The sequence below is a fragment of the Clarias gariepinus genome, chromosome 17, assembly GCF_024256425.1.
Source record: "Clarias gariepinus isolate MV-2021 ecotype Netherlands chromosome 17, CGAR_prim_01v2, whole genome shotgun sequence".
NCBI lineage: Eukaryota > Metazoa > Chordata > Actinopteri > Siluriformes > Clariidae > Clarias > Clarias gariepinus.
Genome location: NC_071116.1, coordinates 13,276,081 through 13,295,839, shown reverse-complemented (window position 1 = coordinate 13,295,839; position 19,759 = coordinate 13,276,081). Strand labels below are relative to the sequence as shown.

Sequence of the window (19,759 nt, the reverse complement as noted above, 5' to 3'; positions counted from 1 at the left end):
GATACTGATAATATTTCTTATTTTCCCCCTAGAAGTGACTTATAGGACAATATTTACGGTAGTTGATTAGGTGTTTACAGAACTTGCCTGACTATATTTGCGAACGAAGTTTGTTTGCTGTTTAATGTGTTAGTGCGGAAAATTTTACAACTTAAATCATAAGTCAAGATTAACGAGAACAGGAGAAAAATAACGAAGAAGGAGTAAAAAAATAATAATAATAATAATAATAATAATAATTCCGTTCTTCGTAGGGTGACGTGTAATATCAGGACCCCGCTACTTCCGGTTCGGCGTAAACGCTGCTGTGCTCTTAGAAGTTTGGAACATGTACGTGTTGTTACATTATTTAACAGATGAAAGTGAGTGAGGGTGTGATGCGCGGAAACTATATGATATTAAAATATTTCTGTTTGTGTTTTAGGTCTAAAGTAACGTTTAAAATTACGCTGACGTCGGACCCTCGGTTACCGTACAAAGTGTAAGTGTGAGCTCAGCATTAACTCCTAACTCATTTTAATGACTTAGCTTAAATCAATCAGTCCTAACTGTGAACACTGTCGTCCTGAGTGTCGTATTGTTATTTACTCGACCAGATGATTTTCTCTCAAGCAGACTGTTTTGTTTTATCGAGCTCTGATGTTATGCAGATTTCAGCAGCTAGCCATCATGCCAGATGTTTTGCTAAGCCGGTGTTTTATGTTTATAGGTTGTTTTTTTTTTAGGTTTCAATGTTATAGCGCATGTTATAAATAGAGATTAAATAGAGATGTAACTTGCAATAAGAGTTATGCTGAGATAAGAGTTATCCCAACAACAAAAAGATAAACCTCCTGTGAAAAGAGCCTGAAATACTAAGTTAACTGACATGAGATCATAAGAATTGGATGATTAGATGTGAATCATCAGTCTGGTTTGAGCTGCCAGGAAGTCTGTAATAAGAAAAGCATCTGATAATGTACAACACATCACATAATGGCTTTGAGGTGGGCACATTCACCTGTTTTTTGTACCTAATATTAACCTGTCCAGTTTGGGCGAGTTTGTGCCCATGGTTGTGATCTACTTTTAAATCCATTCACCACAAGGTTATGTATGCTGAGCCGGTTTGACTCTTTGAGGTTATAAAGAATGATTATTTGAGCTGCTTGCAAGAAATATCCAACACTTAGTTATGAAATAAGCTATTTGTTAGATGATGATGTCTAATTTAAGTTTAATGTAAGTGTTCTCAGTAGAACTGCACAATTACTCTGAAACATGTATATTATTCTTGATCATGATTCATGCAAACACACTAATTTCTGAATGATTCCTTATCACTTGTGATGCTTGTACATGTATTTCCCTGCATTCAGATCAGATCACGCCGCATTCATGTGTTCACTTTTTTGTTTGACAGCAATCCCAGATGTAATAACAATCACACAATAAAATATTATTAAGTCACCAATTACGCCAGAGATAAGCAACTGCTTCGGTCATACAATTTTTCGGTCATACAATTACTTTTATCGTCTCTCCTCCTCATTTTTGGTGTTTCAACATAAAATAATAGGTCATTGTTTTTATGTCAAAAATGAGTGTAATACCTGAGGATTTTGCAGTCAGATCACAGTTTTTTTTTGCCTCATTCTCATGCGCTTTCTAATTGTATTTTCTTACTCTTTGCTGTGCTAATGTTGTTTTAATTGTGTTCTAATTGTGATATGACTCACCATATTAGTTTATTAAACCTGATGCATTGATTCTAGCTGTAACACAGAGACTCTGAGAACAGATTGAAAGCTAACTTACTTAGAATTATACTAGAAATAAGATTGAGTAATAATACCTTTGATAACAATAAATTCTATACTCTAAACTAAGTACAGTAAAAACTTGAAATAAACGAGTGAGGTCTTGCAATACGAGTAGTACATACACCAGTGGCGGCTGCTAGCTTTCGAAACAGGGGAAGCTCATATTAGGCCTTCACCAAAAAAATTAATTATGTTATTTGTACATAAATTCTGCCCTCCGTTCCTTTTGCAGAAAATGGTCTGTGACCTTGTCGTACCAATTGGCCGTCTTTTCCAGGGACTTAACCAGTTTCCTCTCAATGGCCAGGAGAACAAGGTTGCTCAAACGATCTTGGCCCATTGTGTTGCGGGTGTATGACTTGACCCGGTTTAAACAGGAGAAGCACCTCTCTACACCTGCTGATGTAGCGCCAATTGTTGCCACTAACGACATAAGCTTGTAAAGCTGAGGCATTGCACTATCCAACTCCAAAACACCAAGAAACCACACAGCTTACCCCTGCTCTCCTGTAAGTCATGATCGGAATATAGTACTTGAAGTTCAGATCTTAGTTTTCAAAGAAGAGTCAAAGAAATGGCCATAACTTTTCAGCACACTTTCAAATGCCTCCGCTGGAAACACTTGACTCATTTCATCAAATTTTCCTGTATTGACTAAGAAGCTCACGCTTTCCAAATTAAAAAAACGCTGAAAAATCTGCTCCATGAGATTGTCCAGGATGGCCATGTACAAATTTCTGTAGCGGTCTTGGGGATCCTGTAATTGTGACAGACAGCGCTTTCTAATAGGTTCATCTTGAGGTTCTGATGTGAGATTTGCTGCTTTTGAATAAACTGCATGATAAGGCTCCTCTGTCATCTCCTTGACTAAAGCAAGGAGAGACCCAATTCATTTTTGCAGTAAAGAACATCCATAGCCCTTTGCTGGACAATATCAAAGACAACATCTGTCTCAGAGAATATTTGTTCATATGTGTACAACATAAACTCAAAATCCTCCAATTTTATTATGAAGCCTTTGGCAGCATCTAATGTGTTATCCATGCTCTCATCCTGGGTAATCTTGTCAAAAATCTGCAGGAGGCCATCATAATTGTTTGCCACAGTGCTCACTATCCATGATGTAAATTCCATCGAGTAGGAGTGTTTCTGGGCGAGAAACTCAACTCTGCAGACTCAAGAAAAGACATCCTTTTTGTGGACTTTGGAAAAAAATGTGGTGAACCCAGAGAGAGATGCAAAACATATTCTTGACTCAGGCAAGCATTTAGCACCCTGGGACAACACCAGGTTCAGTCTGTGTGCATAGCAATGCACAAACACTGCACTAGGAGCTATTACTTTAACTTTGACCTGTAGGCCACTGAGAGTTGGAGCAAAGACAGCAGCCCCATAGTAGGTTTGTGCCACAAGTTTCTCTCTAAAACTGTATCCATGCATGTTTTCATTTAAAACTTCAAACACAGACTGAGCATCTCGACCTCTTGACACATCCAAAAATCCAATGAAGCACTCTTAAATTTTACCTGCACTATCCACATATCTAACTATGACAGACAGTTTGGAATGGCAAGATATGTCAGCTGCTTCATCCACCTGCCATGCAAAAAAAGGAGCAGTCTAAATTTCACCTTTTATATGATGAGAAACAGTGGCTGCGAGAGCTGAGATCAAGTTATTTTGGATTGAGTGGGACATCCCAAGAAACACAGCTGATTACTGAAATTGTGTGGGTCATTTTTAACTAATGTTTCTGTAAATTCCCTGTAATTCCCCTTATTTGCTAATAAAAAATTTTCATCATGCCTCCTGAATGCCAGCTCCTGACGGCCAAGCAAGGAAGTCACATCAATTAGAAGGTTTAGGAAGGCCCTCTTTTTTTTATTTATTTACTGTTTCATTATGTTTTGCCACCTGAATGCGAAGACCTTCATTGATTGCATGTTTAAACCTGACCCTGCCCAGACAACTTAACCTTGCACATGAACTCACATGTTCTTTGCACTTTTCTTGCCTTTTGTATGCCCTGTCAAAGTTACCCAGATCCCCAAAACCCACGTTTGACCAAACACATCCCATTCTCTGAGAAGGTTTTGTCAAGAGGCATGGCCAACAGTACATTTTCTTTGTCACAGCACTTCCAGTCAGCCAGTTCACCTTGTCATACCAGGAGTTATTTTTTCCTGATTTTTGCACCAGATCAATCTTGGGCATTGGTCTGCCCTGCCGTTTAACTCCGAGTCTCTCCTCGTAAGGACTACTAAATGGTTTTGCCAAAAGCAGGTTAACAATATTAGCCCCGTCTGCGGCTGCCATTATGGCACAGCTTGCAAGCTGGCGAGTTTCCCCTTCCACGAGCTACTTTAATTATATGAACGAACTAACTTTACAATGTTGAAACAAGGAGCAAAGTAAAGAACGCTATAATGTTTTTTTTTATTATTATTTAAAGAATAATTTGTACAAACAAAAATGGTTTATATCAACAGCAAACAATACAGAGTGCAGCAGTTCGTCGTACTACTTTACCTGCAAATCAGCATGGAACTGAACTCGAATCTCTGTAGTGCTGATGTATACTTAAGACATGCTGTCAATCAAAAAAGGGGTTCCGCCCTTTAAACAGCTCCTCCAATCATCATGCAGCAGCCCAGCGTCCTGGCCCGCCCACTGCTTCATTCACTCCCAGAGAAGCTGAGCTTCCCTGGAAGTGACGATTTTGGTGCATTTATCCAATTACCGTCCAGCTTTTCTGCAGTGAAAAAAGCTTCTATGTGCTTGCCCATAGAGCCCTACTGAACTGAGCTTCAGGAGGGTTTAACGCGCTGTGCTGCACGAAAATGTATGACAAGAAAATCGTGTCAAAGAATCCACAATAAATACCTGATTCTAAATGAGTTAGTCATGAAGTTGAACACATTCTAGCTCACTTTTTATTAAAACCAATATAAATACGACAGTGCATACAGTGGTTAATCAATCGGAATGTAGGTCCTACCGTCGCCGCGCTCGGCGGTACCGTTTGGCTTTGTGCGTTTGCTGGCTTTTACCGTTGAGTGGCGCTATATAACTACAGGCTGACGCCTCATGCCTTAGTTCATTCTCTGCTGGATTAATGAGACACAGAGTTTTAGAACTGCACGTAGTAGCGGATAAAATCAAGTAAAACATTGTAGTTAAATAAATTTATAATCACAGAACTAAAATGACGATACAAATGTAGAATTTAAATTAAATTAAATCTTATTAGGATCAAATTTAAACAAAATAAATGTTAACACAGTGAGCCTTTAAATTTTATCACGTGTAATTAGAAAAGACGCGTGTAGGGTTTTGTGTCGTCTTATATCTTGTGTTCTTTAAATTTATGGTAGATTTATTAACTAAAATAAATGACCATAAAAATTATAACATTGTCAGGACGTTCTACTGCGTCAGCTGATGTTGGTCATTCAGCCCTGCTTGTGTTTGTGCGTTATTATAAGAATGAAATGCAGTAGACTGTTATGATCTGTAACGGATTCGACCCATGTTGCACGGGCGGCACCATAAAGCACGGACACAAGGCGAGGTCTTACGGGAAAAGGGTAATTCATTTAGGTAAAATGGGGAAGGAAAGTGTTGAAGGAGGGAGAATGGAAAGAAAGGGATAAAGGTTGTGCATGTGCAGTTCCGGGGGCTGTGCCACACTGGCATGCGGGCACACAGCTGATGCTAAGTGTTGGTGCGAGTGGCAGAACTGAGCACGCGGAGGCAGCGCTCCTGCACGCTCCCTCGTGACGGCGCTTCTCCCGTTGTCGATGGCCGGCGCGAGTTCTCGCTGACGCAAAAACCTAACCACACTTTTCCTCTTCGGCAGCGGGGCTGCGAGGGCGGGCACGGTGCGGGAGTGAAGATGCCGCGGGAGCTCGCGCAGCTCTTTCTCGCGCTGTCCTCAGCGCGGAGATCGAAGGGCGGAATTCTAGTGTACTTGTTTAAAGTCCCCGGGGCGCGTCACATCTCCCCACTGACATGCTTTTTTTAATATTCTCCATTACATCACATACTTCCCAGACCTCAGACAAACCTCCGCGCCTTGCTTTTATAATGCGGAGCAAGCCCGAGATCATATTAACGTTAATTATCGCCAGCCGGCACAAATAGGCGGCTGCGTCCCTTTGCCGCCTATTCAGGGAGCCTACGGAGTGAGGGAGTAGTTATAGTAGATTTGGGCGTACACCCATCACACGCGCACGCCGTGGCAGATCATCATAATTGTCCTAAACTTGTATTTCATAAGGTTTTCCGAGCGGTGGTACAGCGCAACGGGGGTCATTATTTACTATTAAACATTAAACGAATTTACAAAACTTAATGTGTGCGATTAAGCGCTGATTCCACGTAGGAAATAAAGAAGAGGATCCTGATGCTCAACATTCCGGAGACCAAACCCCATTTAAATTAAATTAACAAATATTGCATGTAAATAACAATAGCCCACGTTTAAAAAAGCATTTTTATTTAGATTATAAAAAAATAATCCTGCATCTGTTTTAGGTGTTCCAGCTGCCACTGTTCTAAAATTCAAATTAAATCAGATCTTATTAGGATCAAATTTAAGCACAATAAATGTTAACACAGTGAGCCTTTTGATTTTATCACTTGTAATTAGAAAAAAGCGTGTATGGATTTGTGTCATCTTATTTCTTGTGTTCTTTAAACTTATAGTAGATTTATTAACTGAAATAAATGACCATAACATTAAAACAGTGTTAGGACGTTCTACTGCGTCAGCAGATGTCGGTCTTTCAGCCCCGCTTGTGTTTTTGCGTTATTATAAGAATGAAATGCAGTAGACTGTTATGATTTGTAACGGGTTCGACCCATGTTACTCAAACAACTCAGTTCAGGTGTAAGTAAATGTCTGTGCTGTTTGAGGGAGGGACGTGCTAATGATTTGGTCGGCTCTGTGTGTGTGTGTGTGTGTGTGTGTGTGTGTGTGTGTGTGTGTGTGTGTGTGTGTGTGTGTGTGTGTGTGTGAGAGAGAGAGAGAGAGGGGTGTCGCGGTCGTTTTCAGTGAAACAAAGGCTCAGCTGAAAAATGTTAGGCACATCAGTCACTTAACCCCCAATAAAAGGTATTTGAGTGTTATGATAGTTGTAATATAACAGATGCGCACTGAATACTAAACCTAAACCAGGCACGGAGATTAATGAACCAAGATAGCCCCCATACCCGTTTAAAAAATAAATAAATAAATAAAAATACCAAAGAATATTATTGTGTATAGACTGATTAAAAACAATGCAATTTATGCTATCATAAGGAAAATAACAAGTTCTTCCATTCCAATGATTAAAAAAGGTAACAATGTCAACTTTAGAATCTAGAATCCAGGAGATTAAAATTACACAAATTGAAATCACTGAAAGTCTCCAGAAGAGCCTCAGATTCAAGAGGTTTTTAAAGTGGGGAGAAGTGCATTTCAGTTCCTCTGAATGTATAGGTGAGAACAGCCGATTCACACCTGGGGAGGGTGAATAATTTGTATTTGAATGTTGTCTGGCATTGTAAAGCACTATAGTGACACTAAAAGAACAACCCAGGATTAACAGGAATTATTATACTGCATAAACATTATTTAGCACAAAAAAATTCCTCACGCTCGGGAAAACTATGCGTGTGGCTGAGCGCTGGTTAGACTATAGGAAATTAAATCGGAGGGTTTTTATTTAGACTATTAAAAAAATAACCTGCGTCTATTTTTAGGCGTGCCAGCTGCCACTTTTTAGTTAGAAGTTTTCAATACAAAGCTTATAATGCCCACATGACATGACGGAATAAGGCACGGCTGGTGATGATTGGGGTTTGTTGGGTTACAGTGGATTTTACTACTCGGTGTGAGTGCAATGGCCATCCGTCTGCTCGCGCTGACTCTGCTCTCCGCGGATGGCCGTACCGCCCCCCTCCCACCTCTCGCTCCTTTGAAGTCATGCCGCACTTCCGCGTTGTTGCACGCGCGCTGCATACACAGCGCGTAGTAAAATCCACTGTAGCCCAACAAACCCCGAGTATTTTATAGCGCGTGGTGCAACCCCGGGCAACGATAGCAACGATAGCTCACCAGTCATGTGTAATTCTGCGGTCCCGCTGCTTCGCATGTCTGAAGGGGAGGCCGCCTAACTAGTGAGCGAGGAGCGATATTGATTTGGGCGCACGCCGTGACAGGCTGAAAAAACTGTGTCAGATTAATGTGCAAAAACTATATAATACAACTATATAAGACTACATGCCTTTATAAGACTCAACTTTTTTTAAGCGCACTCACAATAACGAAAAAACGTTGTGATTTTGTAAGTGTTGTGATTTTGTAAGTGTTGTAAGCTGCGCTGCTCTGTATTGTTTTTGGTGAACTTGAGCGCGTCAGAAAATGAACTCAAACGTTTTTTTAAATGGTCAGAGTCAGTCTGCTTGCTGTTTTCCCGACGCGTTCATAATCATTAGTCTACTTCTGCCGGTGCGCTCTGGAAAACTCCATGCATGCGGCTGAGCGCTGATTAAAACTATGTAGTAAATTAAAGAGGAGAATCACGATGCCGAGTCGAAGTCCTGAGCCCAAACCTCATTTAAATTAAATTAACAAATATTATAAGTAAAAAAAACAATAGCCCATGTTTAGAAACAGTTTATAAATTCTTTCCGACATGAGTTGGGCCGGTGTTATGCGCAGAGCGCCGGGAGATTTCCTGAAGCTTTCTAAATAGATGCTATCTTTAATAACTGATGGAGGTTTTGAGCTGTATACACACGCATTCCTGCCTATACAACTCTTAAAACTACACCTGTGACACAATAACAGTAATATTTCAAACATTCTGCAGGCTGATATTTGGAGAAACGAAAGAATAATGAATAAACCAGTTGTTGGGTCAAAATAACCCAACCAGGTGTTTATTTGTAAACTACATCTCATATGAGCCAACATGGGCAACCCAACAATGTGTTTAAAGTACCTGAAATAATCCAGAACTTAAATAACAATAAACAGATACAGAGATACGCTGTATAACGGTCACTGTTGTATTTACGGCAACGAGCGAAAATGTCACTTTGCGCCACCTGGCGGCCATTTTACGAATGACTTTGAAATGCAACTGATTTATTTTGGCCGCTGACGTTTTTACGCGGCGGTGAGCGCGACGGTAATAACCATTCCAATTGATCAACTACTGTATATGAGCATTTATTTTCTGACATAGTAGAGGAAGCAACTTCCCTTGTAGTCTTGGAGCAGCCTTCACTGGTATACATGTTGTCTGCTGAGCGTCACATGATCACAACTGATGGTTGTGAACCAATGGTTCTTTTCCCTCTCTCGTGCTGTGGGATTGTGCGTAATCCTCTTCCATGCTTTTACTGTTTACTATAACATATCACAATTAGAACATTGTGACCGTGTGTGTGTGTGTCCAAGTGTAATGACTGTTCTTTACTGCAAACTCAGCCCCTGTAAAGAAAAAAGATAAAAAGGCTGTAGCATTGCGGGAGATGAATCTGTTTAATGACAATGCAATGTCACATTTCCGCCTTATCATTAAAATAAGGCAAAAGTAGGTGTCATTAGAGAGGAACCTTGTTGATTTGCTGACAGAGGCCCTGTTGGAGAAGAGTAATTCCGTTTGTGTGTGTAAAAACAGTCCTACACAGTAGCCTTCCTTCTCCTTTCTTTTGTCATACACCAGGCACAAGTATGCTTCTGGAACAAATTGTGCCTACAATCCAAAGTTTAACTGTATTAAATATCAGAGTACATAACAAACTCTGTGGCATTTATCTTTTGCTGATGAAAATAATAATGATATTAACTAATGCATACAAAGATGAAATACTGTAGTTGACTTGAAAAACGAGCAAGTCTTGGTTTACGAGTAGCGAGTATCATGTATCACGCATGTGCTTCTTGTTTTGATGCCGAGCATCAGATATTCACAACTGAGTTGTGAATTGCGTCACTTTGCAAATTTTCGTCCACTAAGGAGCGATTTCTTACTCTGAGAAGCTTAGTCATTACGGGCCCAGAAAATATTTAGTCAATGAAGTGTACAGTACAGTGAAACCTCGGATTGCGAGTAACACGATTTGTGAGTGTTTTGCAAGACGAGCAAAGATTTTAAATAAATTTTGACTTGGAAAACGAGCAAGTCTTGGTTTACGAGTACCTATTATCATGTATCATGCATGCGCTTCTTGTTTTTATGCTGAGCGTCATGTATTCACAACTGAACCAACAGTTTTTCTCTCTCTTGCGCTGCGGAAATGTGGTTAAATCATCTCCCCTGCTGGGTCTCTGTGCTCGTCTCTTACTGGTATAATCAACATCTGTGCACGCGTGTACTGTTAACTATAACACTGTGACCACGTGTGTGTAAAACATATTTTATTTTGTGTTTGTAAGTGCGTGTATAGCGCGCATGTACTGTTTCTTAGAACACACGTGTGTGCATGCGTGTAAAGCAAAAGAAAGTCTCATTAGAAAGGTTAAAGATCCATTTTCTCTTTCCCACTCTCTCAGCCTAATTTAGTAATTTGACACTGTGCCAGGTCTCACAACCACATTCTTTCTCTTTCTCTCTCTCTTTCTTGCCTTAAGTGTGTGTGTGTGTGTGTGTGTGTGTGTGTGTGTGTGTGTGTGTGTGTGTGAAGCACCCCCTCCCTGCTTCTCACACACACACACACACTCTGCTTTTCACAGAAACTCTGCTCTGTTGTGATACTTTTCAAAGGTAAAGTGTTGGTAAAGTGATTTGTTTGTTTGATTTACTTTACAGCAGTGATTCCATTAGTATGCACTCACACGAGTGACATTAGCGAAGTTCCTTGCTAACTTTATGTGAAATTCAAATAAGAAAGGAGAAAGGTTTACTGTGTAAAAAAGTCTCATTAGAAGGTTAAAAATCTATTCAGCCTCTCTTATTTGTGTACGCACGCGTTATTTGACACCGTGCCGGTTCACACACTCTCTCTCGGGATCGGAGGGGCTTCACACACACACATAAAAAGAAACGCTTATCTGTCGGGATTTATTAGGAAAATATTAGGAGGGAGCTGAAACTTCAAGTTGCTAAGCCACAGGCAAGAAACCTTAAGGATTTAGAGAAGATCTGTAAAGAATAGTGGACCAAAATCCCTCCTGAAATGTGTGCAAGCCTAGTAACTAACTAAAAGAAACTTCTTACCTCTGTTGTTGCCAACAAGGATTTCTCCACCAAGTACTAAGTCATGTCTCGCTTGGTGATCAAAATCATATTTTCCTCATTAAAAGGCAGGTCAATTTATAACCTTTGTATCATGTGGTTTTACTGGATTTTGATATTCTGTCTCTATCCTTTGCAATAATCCAATAATAAAAAATTGTAGACCCTTAATTTTTTTGTAAGTAGGCAAATTTTGCAATATCTGCAGCGATCAAGTAAATTTTTTTCCAACTGTATATACACCGCCTTAGGGCCGGGCAATTAATAGAAGATTAATTGGAAATGACATTCAGAACCACTAATCTATTTAATCTCGCCTATGTTTTTTTAAGTTTCTTTTTTTAAATTAATTCTTATAATATAACAAAAACTTATTGGATCACCTGTACAGTTGAAGTTGGAAGTTACATACACTTGAGTTGAAGTTTTAAATAACTGATTTTTTTCCCCTCCCCAAACCTGTCCACATGTTTCATGTTAAAAACAACAGTTTTGACAGTATGGCAGTATCTTTATGTATGACACAAATAATTTTTACAATTGTTTGTGGATAGATTGTTTCACGTCGATTGCACTATATCACAATTTTGGTGTGTTAGACCTTTATATATACTCTGGTAACTGTGCCTTTAAACTGTGCCTTCAGATAGGGTAATTGACATAATTTGAGGCAATTGGGGGTGTGCCTCTGGATGTATTTTAAGGCCCACCTTTAAGTTTAGTGCCTTGATGTTGCCATTATGGGAAAACCCAAAAATCAGCCAAGACCTTAAAAACTGTGGAGAAAAAAAAATATTTTGGACCCCCACAAGTCTGGTTTATTCTTAAGAACATTTTCCAAATGCGTGCAGGTAACACATTTATATGTATGTCAGGCCAAATACTACTTAAGAATAAATACCATGGGACTACACAGCTATCCTACCACTCAGGATGGAGGCGCATATGTATAAAAGTCCCAAAACATTAGCAAAGGACCTTGTGAAGACACTGGAGGAAGTGTAAATGATTCAAGGATTCAATCTTTCCGATTGAATGTTTGACGTTTTTCAGGCCCAGTCAACCTTGTTAATCCACATACCATTTAAAGTCGACTTGGGCCTGAAAGATACTGAAGAAAATGATTAAGGTCAAATTTAAAAGAAGACTTTTATAATCTCATCTGTTGTCCCATACAGTACTGTAGAGTAAGTGAGGTGGACTGGATAGATAGTTAACATCCATCCTATTTTCCACAGCTTCTCAGGGTGGTCCACATCATGTGCTCGTTTATCTTGTAAATGGCGACATCTAAAAAAGAAAAATTCACATTATTTAGCCAGTTTTATTTTTGTATTTTAGGCACAGTCACCCCCAAATCAATGTGAATCTGACCCTTTCCAGTGCTTGAGGGACAACTAGCCTGAAAAAGTTATTTGTGGGTTTTTTCCCCTCCCTCTGTAATCTCTCCTTGTTGCAAGCTGGAAAATGCCTGTGGTGATACACAGCCCAACCAAAGTTTTTATTTCCTTCACTGGAGCAAATATTCCGCTTGATGCTGGATGGAGTTATATTCTTTCGTTCCTACACACAGAAATGTTTACCGCAACCTCTGCTGTGTTTAAAAAAAAAAAAAAAATGGTATCTTTCTTTGTATGTATATATCCTGGCCAGTTCTGAGGGCTACCACTGCAAGTATATTTCAGACCTGCGGGAAATATTCTTCATTATCCTTTAGCTTTTTGATATTTGCTAAACTAAGCAAAAAGTCCTGTAAGCTTGTAAAGTTGTAGAGAAAAGTTGTAGAGAAAATGTAAAATATATATATATATATATATACATTATATATAATAAACATTTAATAATCCATGTTTATTATAAAGATAGGATTCAATTTTCTATTTTAAAAAGTTCACAAAATGTTTTTATATGCTTTTAGTTATAGTATTTATAGAAAGAAAATCTTGATTTAAAAGTTGTTACCTAAAAACCAATGTGATCTAAGGAAGGTCAACTGGTGAACCAGTGACAGGGTGTTGGGCGGGCTGTTGTGGCTAATGTAGCAAAGATTAGTCTATCTGCTCTAAGGGGTTATTCTTCTTTTATCACTTTTGGTAGGTGCTTACCACTTTTAACCAGAACCCACTAGATCTACCATTTTGGATATGCTCTGATCCAGCAATTTGGCCCTTGTCAAATGTTACTCAGATACTTATGTTTTCCCATTTTTCCTGCATCCAACACATCTAATTAAAGAAATAACATGTTACGTGCAGTTTAATATATCCCATTCCCTGACAGATTCCACTCTAACTAGGTACTCAATTTTATTCACATCACTTGTCAGTGGTTTAAATGTTGGCCTAGAAAGTTGGATGAATGCATGAATGGATCTATTTTATTTTAGTTTTATTTATAATGTTAAATAACGTTTAGTGTACTTCTAATTCTGTTCTGCTATATTTATCTGTCTATATAATTACTTCTCATAATCTCTTTCAGATTAAGTGTACCTGAAAGCACACCATTCACAGCTGTACTGAAGTTTGCAGCAGAGGAGGTAAGCCAGTTTTTAACCATGTCAATTCGTTCATACGTTTTATTCTACGTTCTTTATATTAAATGTGTAAGCATATGCAACTGTATGATAGTAAACTAGAATACTCAATATTGTATTATGCTGTAGAGACCTGAGAGGAAACAACATAGAGATAAATTACAAGAATTTAACTGCCATCTATTTTTTAAGACCTAACATAAAGCAATACGTATTTTTATATATAACAATATATAGTGTCTGTTTAGATTGATCTTTTAGGGTAAATACCTGAATATGAAAAATGTCCTTTGCTCTATTTTGATCCCAAAAATCTATTTAGTTTGGCTGTGGTGAGCTTGCTTAGGAGTGTTGACTTCATCCCTCTCTGCCTAATGATCCAATGCATTACATTAGTAGTTAGTACATTAGTACAATAGTCTTTAAATGCAGTAAACATTTCCACAAGCACACAGGAACAGTTTAGACTATTTTGCTATGTTAATTTAATCGGTTACATGGAGCAGTGGCTCTTTACTCATTTTCATGCCTTGCTCACGGATTTGCCCTTTAATTCCCCTTAGTGTTTGAGAGATTTCTTTCTAAACACACGCTTCTTATAATGGTCTTTGTCCCATAAGTGCAAATGTGTGTTTTATGAAACAATAATAACAAATCAGTTTAGCATTTATTGATTTACTTTTAAAATGCCCAAACTAATTAGTACAAGCAGCAAATGGCACTCAACTACTCAGTCTCAACCCCTTTATTTTTCTGAAATTGTCACACAGTTTTCTGAATTTCTTCCAGGCAATCTGACACTGTTCTGAGAGGTGTTTGTTTCTGCACTAAAAGTATGAAAGGCCAATTGTGGGTGACTAGAATCACACTGAATTTTAACCTGTTTTTAAGATATTGTGGAAAATCTGATACTGTAATAAGTCTAAAAAGACCAGTGATTGTGTTTATCGTTTTTGCACGTCTGATGTTCTTCCGCACTGGCTTCTTTCGACCTCTTTTAGTGCCACAGTTCTGCCAGTGCTGCATGGTATTTGGATCACTTTATTCTGATGACTTATCCCCAGTGCTCCCTGAATCATACGCCAAATTTGACAGATTCACAGTAGTCTCAGGGGAAAGTACATAGAGGAGAGAGGGGACGTTTTACCCTGAGGAGTAATAGAGTGTGACTGTATTTTTCCCCCCACACACAAAAGACCTTGCTTCCCAAAATAACAGTTATCCAAATGATTATGCGTTAGTTTGAATTCAGGTTCAGCGATGGCCAGACAGCAGGCAGTCATCACCCTCGTTTTGCTGCAGCCTCACACAAAAATGTCAATGTGACTTCTGGTGTGTTTTCTGAGACCCCTGACTGAGAGTCACTATCTCTAACTGCCTCCTGCTGTCTTCCTCTCTATTCCTCTTTCTCTCTCCCTTTCAATGTTGCTTGCTCTCACTATTAAACCTTGAGAACCTCTCTTGTATCCTTCTGTCTGTCATTTAGTTTTCTTGCCAGAGAGCTCAAATTACTTGCAACAATTACCTGTTTTGTTGTCTGAGAGAGTACATGACCACATTTATACTGTTTTGAGTGGTTGTTGGGATGCGTGACAATTTTCTCACATCTCTTTCTCTCTCACTCTTCCCTTTAAAGTTTAAAGTGCCTGCCGCTACCAGTGCCATTATTACAAATGGTGAGTAGAAATGTTTTCACGCAATCTAAGACTGGTAAATGGCACAAACTCTGTTTCCATACACATAACGCAGCTCATCCTTTTTCAGAGACACCCCCTTGTATATTTTGTCCATTTGAGAAAATGTTTGACATTTTGTTTAGGTAGTCCTTTAGGGTTAGAGTTGGGGAGAAGAAAAAGAAAGTGACAAACACAGGGATCAGAAATAATCCAATAGAAACCACAAAGAAATAAAATTACCCCATATAACCTCAAATATTAACATGGTATAGATACTGTAATTTACAGAGTTTAGTCTTGTTCAAAAACGTACTAAAACAAACCAATAGCCACAACTCTCACCATCACCCTCCTCTCAGCTTCACCACTACCACTATCCTCCTTGCCCCTTCGCCATTACCGCCATTGTCATCACCTTCCTATCGTTGCCACTACAAGCAGTGCCTCCTTCCTTACCACCACTATCATCATTACCACTTCACTATGGGTCCAACACTTAATCAATGTTAACGAATAAAGTCAATAATTAATAACATAAAATTTTATTGTCCATTTGTTGATTCTCATGCGAACTGTGAACACTCTGACATAATTATAGGCTTACTCGGATGAATTGTGTGAGAATGTGTAGGGTTTTTCAATTAAAAGACATTTTTTACATATTTTTCAAGACTTTATTATCTTGATTGTTAGTTACCGCATGCACAAAACAGCCTCAAGCTGAATTTTAATGCCAATTAACAAAATAAGAGCTATTGAGTAATTGTGACAGTCGTAATTAGATAGATGAATCGATTAAAAATTGAGTTGCAGCCCTATTACCATTATAATTATCTCAGTTACCACTTCCTTTATTTTATGACCACCATTATTACCAGCAATATTACCTCCACCACCGCTGATATTGTTACCAAAATTATCATCACCTCCATCAGCACTAACATCATTACTACAATTATTATTACCTCCACTACCATCAATACCATTATCTCAACTACCACTATGGTTACTAGCATTATCATTATCTTCACTACCATTATGACTACTTTACCTAAATTTCTTACCCCTCCACTCTCACCACCTTTACCCTAACCACCACCATTTAGATTTATCGTTACCACAATCATTTCTCCTCCATATTTGCAACCACAATCACCACTCCCATAAATATTACCACAACCTTCAACTTCACTGTTTACCATGTCAGTGCAACATTAAAATCTATTGGTAAGGTATGCTTGGGCCTTACCAATAGATTTTATATGACATGGGTTGATCCTGATGTTCAAGGTAGTTGGCTGAATGTTAGGCATAGTGTTTAATTTTCCAGTCTAATATATTTTTGCTTCTTTTCTTTCTGTGCAGATGGCATCGGAATCAATCCAGCACAAACAGCAGGTTTGTCTCATGTCTCATGAGTTGCACAGTCTGAGGCTTTTTATGTTTTCTAATTGTAGACCAAGTTCTTTTTCAGAGTAAAAATATATATAGACCTCAAGTCTTTGAGATGTTTGAAATTTTAATTTATGCAAAAAGACAGGGTTTTCTGTTAAGGATGTTGGGGACAGGCCTCTATTGGCTCCCTATCAGCATTTAGGAAGATCTATTAACATTCTGAAAAAAGTGTTCTCTACGGGGATTATTATGTAAATTTCACATATTACATAATGAATATTGATGCTGCTTTGAGCAGCAATGTGCCTGTTCCTTGTGTCCTTTGCTTTAAGAGAATTATATTTAAATTGATAAGTCATAAATTGACAAGTCATATTATACTGCCTCTTTGCTGTTCTTCAAAAATATTTTTTTTAAGATTTTTTTATTAATGTTTTAACTATTTTTTTGGTATTATAAACAAAAATATATATTTAGGTTTTAACTACTTGCACAAGCAGTGCCACAATATACCCAATATGACACAATCAAATATTTCTGAACATTTGCAAAGCTCCATGTATTATTTTACAACTTTTTAACTATAGATCACATGGAATAGTTTTTTAACATAAAGCCAAAAATAAAGGAACCACAACTAAAATAATATACAGTAAGGATAACAGTTTTTTTTCTTTCAAATTTTGTGATCAAAAGAAAAAAAACTTAACAAGCAATTAAAATCGATTTTGTTCTTTTTATCTCTGTGAATATACAGGGTAAAAGAAATTGCCATTGCATTTATGAATTAATGTTAAGAATGTTCACCATGTATATTCTTTTATTTTTTATTTAAAATTATAGTTTCGTAGAAAGTTGCTGTGTTCGTATAGACACTTGCATTTCCAAGCATAGGGAGAACATGCCATTTAACATGTAAACACAGGGACCCAAGTCGGGATAGAATTATATTGTGACCTTTTTATTATTTTTAAGAAAAATAAAAAAATCTAGATGTGCTGTCACACCATACTACTGAATGTGAACAGTGCTGCAAAAGATGTGAGATTCAGGGTTTTTTTTTAATACAGAAATAAGCCTTAGCCCTGAGTGCATATAACCCATTACAAACCAAAGGGATTGTAAGCACACTTTCCTAGCTTACAATTACATTTCACATTTGCTCAAATGAGGGGGAACAACTCTATAATTTCTATAATTTTTTTTTTCTTCTTAAAAAAAATAAATAAATGCAAATTCATAACCTAGACTGCACTTGGAACCTGATGCATGTTTACCTGGGTCAGTGTTCTGTTTTTTCTTCCAGTGTTCTGACCCATGTTCTTAGTGTAATTATGGAATTACAACATACACAGATCCCTCCAGTTCGACCATTAATTCAGTGCATTAAGATTAGGTAGAGAGACAATAAACCATCTTGTATCACTGTTTAGATCAGAAAATCAAGATCATGGAATTTACCAGCATACCAGTAGGTTTTATACGGCACTGAGACACATTTTAATTTTATTGGTCCCAGTAGCACTTAATCCAAAAAAGTCTTGAACATAAAGGGAATTTTAGTGTTTAGCAACCTTTGCTTTGTGAATAAACCTGTTGTACAATTAGTAGAATGCTTTATTAAGAATCTTTACATTCTCTCTCAATACACATTTTAGTATCTATGTACTCGTTCATAACAATCTGAAATAATTCATGTATGTGCTTTCCAGTATTAACTGACACCCTATGGAAATATTACTGATACCTCATTTGGTCAATTTATGTCACTGCTGAAGAATATTTCAGTTCATTATTGTGAATAAAAAAAATCATATTCATATTTATTGGTATTTTTTTCTGTTCGATTCACTTGCAATTTCTCCAAAACATGTTAACAAATAAATGTAAATCATTTTGTTTTACCTACTAAAAATGTTACAAGTTTACACAATAAACAGAGGAAAACTGATAATGAGCTGTACCTGATTTAGGCAATCAACTCTAATGTTAAAATGTACATCTTAAACACTGATCAATCAGGAAGAGGCTGAAATACATGCAATATATTATGTAATTTAAGTTTATTTCCATCTTTTCTCCTTATATTTATATATTTTTTCTGGTATTTATATTTTATTAAGTCATTTTACAGAATTTGCATGCCCATTACCTGAATTTTGATGAAATGACAAGTCTTGTTGATATTCGTGTGGATATTCTAACAATAAAAAACAAAAAAAACGTATTTATTTAATTATTTTATTTTGTCTATAACCTAACAGGAAATGTTTTCCTGAAACATGGATCGGAGCTTAGAATCATTCCCAGAGACAGAGTTGGAGCGGGGCGATGTCCGACAACTGTCTGATCAATCAGGGACTATTCTTCACCTTGGATGCAAACATGCTTGTGTATTTATTATTGAGCCCTGAGGTGTTAGTTTGCTCTTTTTAATAGGAGCAGCAAAGACGCATCTGATCCATCTTGCCATGTCGGACCCCTTTCCTGGACAGATGTCGTCCAAATAAAATTTCCATTTGGTTTATTAATTCACATAACTGTTATTAGACCTAGCAGCCTAAACATTGGCAATGTCTCATTATTTGCTTAATTCTATAATACATTGTTTATGTGAATTGTAAATCTGTCTTGATGTCTGCTTTGATTCAGAACTTTTGAGTGAAATAATTTCTGAAGTTTATTGGTCAGATGGTCAAAATAGTTATTTTTATTTTTGTTATATTTCACAGCTCTCTTGGTTAACTTGTTCTCAAATTGTCATAAAATGATTGCTGTTATGAAATTTTAGCAATCTTACAGAAACGTATCTCTATTCAGATTAGCATATTTTAAAAGATAAATAAAATTATAAGTGGTTTAATCCCATATTCTGTCTTTATTGTTTTTGTTTCACAATATTTTGTCCAGTTATACAAAAAGAACAGTAGATGTGTGCAAAATAGTGATGCTTTTTGTTGTCTTTCGGGTTTGCAGGGAATAATATTGACATTGCTTTGTGATCATCACACAAAGCCAATATATATATTTTTTTTTACGGTGCAATGAATTTATATGTGATGTAGGAAAGAAGGTATGTGTCCCCTCACCTTATTGTTAAACTCAGATCATTAATGT

General features: G+C 37.5%; 1 protein-coding gene across 1 annotated transcript; it reads left to right on the top strand.

Annotated features, from left to right (window-relative positions):
• Positions 1–243: 243 nt before the first annotated feature.
• On the top strand, positions 244–19,510 carry ufm1 (ubiquitin-fold modifier 1). The gene is made up of 6 exons (XM_053476253.1): positions 244–330; positions 425–481; positions 13,517–13,574; positions 15,208–15,247; positions 16,613–16,645; positions 18,907–19,510. Coding segments are annotated over exons 1-6 (276 nt in total). The 5' UTR covers positions 244–328; the 3' UTR covers positions 18,993–19,510.
• The last annotated feature ends 249 nt before the right edge of the window (positions 19,511–19,759 follow it).

Coding starts and splice junctions, on each gene's coding strand:
- ufm1 (XM_053476253.1), top strand. Junction 482..13,516: donor CCTCGGTTACCGTACAAAGT/GTAAGTGTGAGC, acceptor AATCTCTTTCAG/ATTAAGTGTACCTGAAAGCA. Junction 16,646..18,906: donor CAATCCAGCACAAACAGCAG/GTTTGTCTCATG, acceptor ATAACCTAACAG/GAAATGTTTTCCTGAAACAT.